This window comes from Cucurbita moschata, unplaced genomic scaffold (genome assembly GCF_002738365.1).
Source record: "Cucurbita moschata cultivar Rifu unplaced genomic scaffold, Cmos_1.0 Cmo_Scf00053, whole genome shotgun sequence".
NCBI lineage: Eukaryota > Viridiplantae > Streptophyta > Magnoliopsida > Cucurbitales > Cucurbitaceae > Cucurbita > Cucurbita moschata.
The window spans coordinates 1,168,626-1,174,642 of NW_019268569.1; the positions used below are offsets into that span (position 1 = coordinate 1,168,626).

The 6,017-nt window shown below is 33.5% G+C and overlaps 1 protein-coding gene across 2 annotated transcripts in view; it reads right to left on the reverse strand.

Moving 5' to 3' along the window:
* Positions 1-728: 728 nt before the first annotated feature.
* LOC111436354 (major pollen allergen Ole e 6-like) overlaps positions 729-6,017 on the reverse strand; it is a 16,238-nt gene continuing 10,949 nt past the window's right edge. Inside the window, exons 2-3 of one of the 2 annotated variants that reach the window (XM_023074111.1) lie at positions 1,008-1,246; positions 729-920 (exon numbers count right to left, since the gene is read on the reverse strand). In XM_023074111.1, the coding sequence (XP_022929879.1) occupies positions 892-920; positions 1,008-1,236 (258 nt within the window). In that variant the 5' untranslated portion in view covers positions 1,237-1,246 and the 3' untranslated portion in view covers positions 729-891. Of the gene's footprint in view, positions 921-1,007; positions 1,281-6,017 lie in introns of those variants that run through there. The other variant, XM_023074110.1, reaches the window with a different exon arrangement.

The window sequence follows — 6,017 nt, forward strand, 5'->3', positions numbered from 1 at the left end:
TGATTTTCAGGTTACCAACTAAACTTTTACCTTGTATTAGTTAATATTTAGCTAAATTAATAAGTTATGGATTATTATTATAGTTATTGATAGTTCGATCTCGTAATATTAAGACTGTCGAAAAAAGAATATGATATTTAGATGTTAGAAAAATAAAGGTATGATATATTAATATAACTAAAATAATGTATCTTTCTCTTATAATAACATCTTTTACGAGTATTTACTGTTTGTCTTATATTATAGAAAATAGAATATGATATTTAGATTTTAGGAAAATAAAGGTATAATATATTACATCTTTTGGACAAGTATTTACCGCTTTAGTCTTATATTATAAGAAAGTTAATTGCTTAGACTATTACAAATGCTATTGAAAAATCTCTCCATACTAGAGATGTACATTTGATTTAGGCTTTAAAACCGCTCCATACTAGAGATGTACATTTGATTTATGCTTTAAAACCGCTCCATACTAGAGATGCGCGAGATAGATACGCTTTAACGATTCACCCACTCCACCCACTACAACGTTTTAAAACCTCGGGACAACCTCTTTGAGTTAAATTACTTGTGTAGTCCCTCGTTCCATCTCAAGATGGGTTTACGAAGTCGTATAGGAAATGTTCTAACCCGAATCAATATAAAATCATCCTAGTTCTAGTGCCCTAATCTTTACTCAACACAACCATGCATGCTTTGTTAGGGAGAGAACACTATCAATCACCTAGAACAAATAACTCATATGGAGATAACATTCATGATTCATATCAAATTCTCAAAAATTGAGGAGAAAGAAGGTTTATGAAACTCCATCTTACAAGCTTAAACTTGAATACAATTATTATTTAGATCCTTGTTAAGAGCCCTGTTTGTTTTGCATTCCATTATTCAGTTCTTCACCTTGATGTGTAGCTTATCTGTGAAACAAATACAAATACAATAATGAATTAATTAATTAATTATTAAGAGAAAATAAAAATGATTTAAAAAGGAAGAGAACATACCAGCGGCTTCTTTCTCACCACAATCTTCATCGCACTTAACTTCGCAGAAGCTTTGGCCATTGCCCTTTTCAAGGCATTCCTTCTCGCATTTTTCGTAGCATAACCTATACTTGGCTTCAAATTTAGCCTCATATTTGGCCTCCTTCGCGCTTTCAGTGGCACTCGAAACCTGCAATGCAGCCACCACCACAATGCACACCAACAACACTGCAATCATCTTCTTCGCCATTTTATTTTATTTTATGCTTTTTCTTGTGCCTTTCCAATGCTTCTTTTTGCGAGTGGATGAATGTTTCAAAAGCTTAGCAACCCTTTTATAAGCTTCTACCAAACCTAAATTTAGATCAATACCCTTATTTTCGCCCATATATTTGGTTCCCTAATAACAAAAATTGTATGCCTTTCATTTATAACAAATACTATCCATAACCAACCAAATTTCCTCTCAAATCTCCAAACTTATGTCACCAAATAAATACCAACTCCAAATCTTAGGTATTAGAAATGTAATTCACTCAAAAAGTATATCGAAAACATATACTAGGTCAACAAGAAACGAGTGCGAGTGAGAACTCTGGCCCCGAAGGGGTGGATTGTGGGACTAGTAAGGAACAAGTGTCAACGAGGACGCTTACCCTGAAGGGTGGATTGTGAGATCCCACATTAGTTGGGAGGAGAGCGAAACACTAAGGGTGTGGAAATCCCTCCCTAATAAACGCGTTTTAAAAACCTTGAGGGGGAAACACCCTTATAAGCAAATTTTATGACTTTTTAATTTGCTTGAAGGCTACATTTACTGGCTAATTATTCTCATAATATATGAAATTTACAAACTCTTGGAATGTTTCATGTAAGGTGAAACTATATAAAACCATGTATCTTATCTTGATAAAGTAGACTTGAAAAATGGAGTAAAAAGATCCTTTTTTTTCTTTCCTTTGACCAATGACTGTGTTTCTTTGGAATTCTATATAAAACCATGTATGTTATCTTGGTAAAGTAGACTTGAAAAATGAAGTAAAAAGATCATTTTTTCTTTCCTTTGACCAATGATTATCTTTGGAATTCTATACAATTTAGATTGAATGTTTAGAATCATTCAAGCTACACATGATCGATCTTGCTTGTGGAGTGATTTGAATCTCAAACAAATGTTCTTACCTTGAGATATTCGATCAACAAGTTAATTCGAATCTTACTTCTCTTGTAGTGATTCCTTATACTCCGGAACATGTCAGCCAAGCAAGTGGCTCCACTATCAATTTAGTTGGAATAATTGCTTTATGTATGATGACACGTGCCCAATGGCCCCTGCACGTATCATATGTGTGATATGCTTTGATATGTTATGTTATGCTATTATATACTATGATATGCCATAATATGTTTTGAAATAAGGAAATCTATAATACAGAACGTCCCTATGCCATGTCATGAATGCTATGTTATGTATGAAATAATGTATAAGAATTCTGCAAGCATAATTACCAAATTTAATATGTTATGAAAGAATGGAGGTATGTCTTGTATCATTTATTATGCCATGATAAAAAGTATGGGGATTTCATGCATAACTGCGTTCACGTGCATCAGAATACTTCCCATTATGATGAGTAGGAACGCGTATACTATAAGACTGATTCTGACACTTATGTTCGTCATGATGATACAACGACCGCTATTCCCTTTAGGTGTTCGGCAACAGCTCGCCAATGAGTGCTAGCCCAAGGGATGTGCAAGCCTACCTGGTGGGGCTACATTTGCACGTGTGGGTTGTGTTTAGAGAAGTATTAAAAATCTAATTTAGCTCAAAAATTGGAAAGCCGCCTAAGAGAATGAAAGAATGTTTCAAATGATAGTTCCAACCCTGTTGCATGTGTTTGCATTTTACGACCCCAGATTATTTACTATAATAGCCGAAAAATAAATAAAGAAATAAACAAATAAAAAAAACTTTATAAAAAAAAAAGTTAAAATAATAATAATAATAATTAATTAATTAATTAATTAAAATTAGAATTAAAAAAAAAAATCATTCCCCACCTCTCTCTACTAACCTTCTCGTCCCTTCCCACAATTATCTCTCCTCGACCCATCCCACCTAAAAAAGAAAGAAACAAAAAAAATAACAATGGTCAGTGAGAATGACTTTCAGACTGCAGATTTAGAGATTTTTGTCAGTTATTACCAGTAAAATCCTATCTCATATTTCCTTTTCCTTTATAGTTTATGGTTATAAGAAATTAATTTATGATCAAATCTTCTCCCTATCTTAACCGTCTGTAATAATCAGATCCCATATATAATTATTAGATTTTTGTTAGCATTTTAATTATACGAAATAAGGTTATAAGTTAGATTCAATAAAATTTTAGGTGGCAAATCTATAAACTAAAAGATCGTAGTACTTAAAATTGGCCAGTAATATATGTTTACACAATTGAAAAACCTATTTACATAATGAAAAAGATGAGAGAGAGGGAGGGGGATTGAGGAAAGATTTGTGAAACTGTATTTAACAATAAAAGGAAATATCAGACGGCAGTGAGCTCCTTTCAATTTTGTTTAACAGAAAACATCACAATTTTTATAGAAGGGCAGTGAGCTTCTTTAAATTTTGTCTAACAAAAAAGATCAGAATTTTACTATGGGCAATGTAAATTAGGGAAATAATTGTATAGAGTTCAAACTTGAAACTGATGTCATGAGCTCATATAGGTTGACTCATATTTCAAAGGACGGAATCGAACTTTCATTAAAGATATATTTGTGACAATGACTTAAGCGAGCCAGGTAAGTGACCTTATTATCGGCATGGTTATATTTGATATTGACACGTGCCCTGTGGTTCTACACATGTCATATATATTGATATGTGTGAATTGTCTGTGGATCGATATGCTTCCTATATATTATGTTATGTTATAATATGTGGATTGTATGATAATAATCATGGTACGATGTGCTCTAGGAGATGTTTGAGATAGGATACGAGAAGGATGCACAAAACGAAATGTAACGATAGGAGTAAGATACGTTCATGAAACGTTAAGGTTAGGTTACATACCAGAGTTCTATGGATAGGAGAGATTGATGAAAGAATACGGTTAGGTTATGGGTAGAAAGGGATAGGTTTGTGATAGATTGATAGAACGATGGCGTTAGGATACGTTCTGGTGATGATATGACTAAGGTACATTATGTAATGATATGTTCGTGATAGGTATAAGAACGTTAAGGCTATGGTAAGTTAGAGAACGATATGACTATGAAGTGTCTACGTTATGACTTGTTTATGATATGATGCATTGTATGCTAGATTATTGTGCTTAAGTACGTAGTTATGTGAACGTGAATGTATGCTTTTAGTCTGATGTGATGTGTAATGCATATAACAATGTGTGGTCCTTGAACGATTATGGCTTGTTTGTATGAATATTTGAATGTAACTGCATGAATTGTATGACATGAAATACGGTAAATTGCATGAAACATAACACCGTTAGCAATATGTATGATATTTAAAGAAATGAGAATGGGAATGACATGTAAGCATGAAAACATGACAGGGGTTATGTTCATTAATGATAACTGTAGGACTAGTGGGACCTCATGCATATTGTGTGCACATGCATTTGGGGGCATACCCCTATCCCATCACGAGGGTACGGACGCGTACATCTTAGGGTAGGACAATGATCGTTATGCTTTGCATAGCGCTGCCGTGACGGTTCTAGTTTTAACGGGTCTCGGTATAAGGGCTCCCAGAGCATGCCCACCGGCTAGGGACAGTGGCCCAGCGGTGTGCGAACTAGCTGGTGAGCCCATACTCGCACGTATGGGCTGCGTGTAGAGTATATGGTACACGTCCACGATTACCTGTTAGGATTACACCGTAGGGAAAACGAAACGAAACAAAACGAAACGAAATAAAATGAAACGAAACGAAACAAAATGAAAGATAGGTCCCATCATTTCATTGCATGTGATTGTTGCATTTAACCCCAATAGTGGGGTCACTTACCGAGTATTTCTTTAAATACTTAAGCCATGTGCTATTACATTTTTCAGGTTAAGGCAAGGCATTCCTGTACGGCTGACGACAGCACCGCAACTTAGGATCATGGCACATGCATAGGATAGTGGCATTTATTTTCTTAGACTTAGGATAGAATAGGATATTTTAAACTTAAACGCTTATTTATTTTATTTCGAGTCTTTTGTTGTGTCGTTTTAAAGATGTTTTCGAAACACGTAAGTCCATGACTGTGTTTTAAGTTAAAGGTTATGTTTTATGGAATTTAAATGAAGTCTTCTGCATTCAATGTTTATGGTACGTATACAGTAGCGACCTTAAATTAAGTAGAAAATTTCGGGTCGTTACATTTACTGAGTACTTCGTAAAATACTCATGTCGTGTGCAAACTTATACATTCTAAGTAAAGGTAGGCACCCCTGTATGGATGACAGTAGCAACGCATGAAGACCATGAAATCGGTGCTAGGGTAGTTGCATTTCGTTTTATTATATTTTCTTAGGTTAGATTAGGGAAATTATTTTCTAGATTTTGGATATATAATTTATTCTTGTTTCTTATATGTTTTGGATTGACCAAAAATTTTACTTTTAACGTATGATCTCACGACATGGTTTATGAACTATTTAAAAAGAATATTTTCACATAAAAAAGTCAGATCATGCATATGATAAGAACAGGTTGGGATCATTACATTCACAATAAATCATTAGACTTAAATTAATCATATCATTTAAAAATATGAAATGATATGGTAGAAAGAAAACGCTAACGGAATTGTATTCTAAATTGTGTTCAGTAAACTTAACTTAAAAATATGTCAATATTATTTCATATAACTTGGATCATTCATCCAAATATTGTTTGGTGTAATATTATATTTATTAAGTACAAATAATTAATAATTTCTCAAAATCTTTAGTTTTCCTTTTTTCTCTTTGTAAACTCCGTTTTTTTTTTTTTTTTTTTTTTTT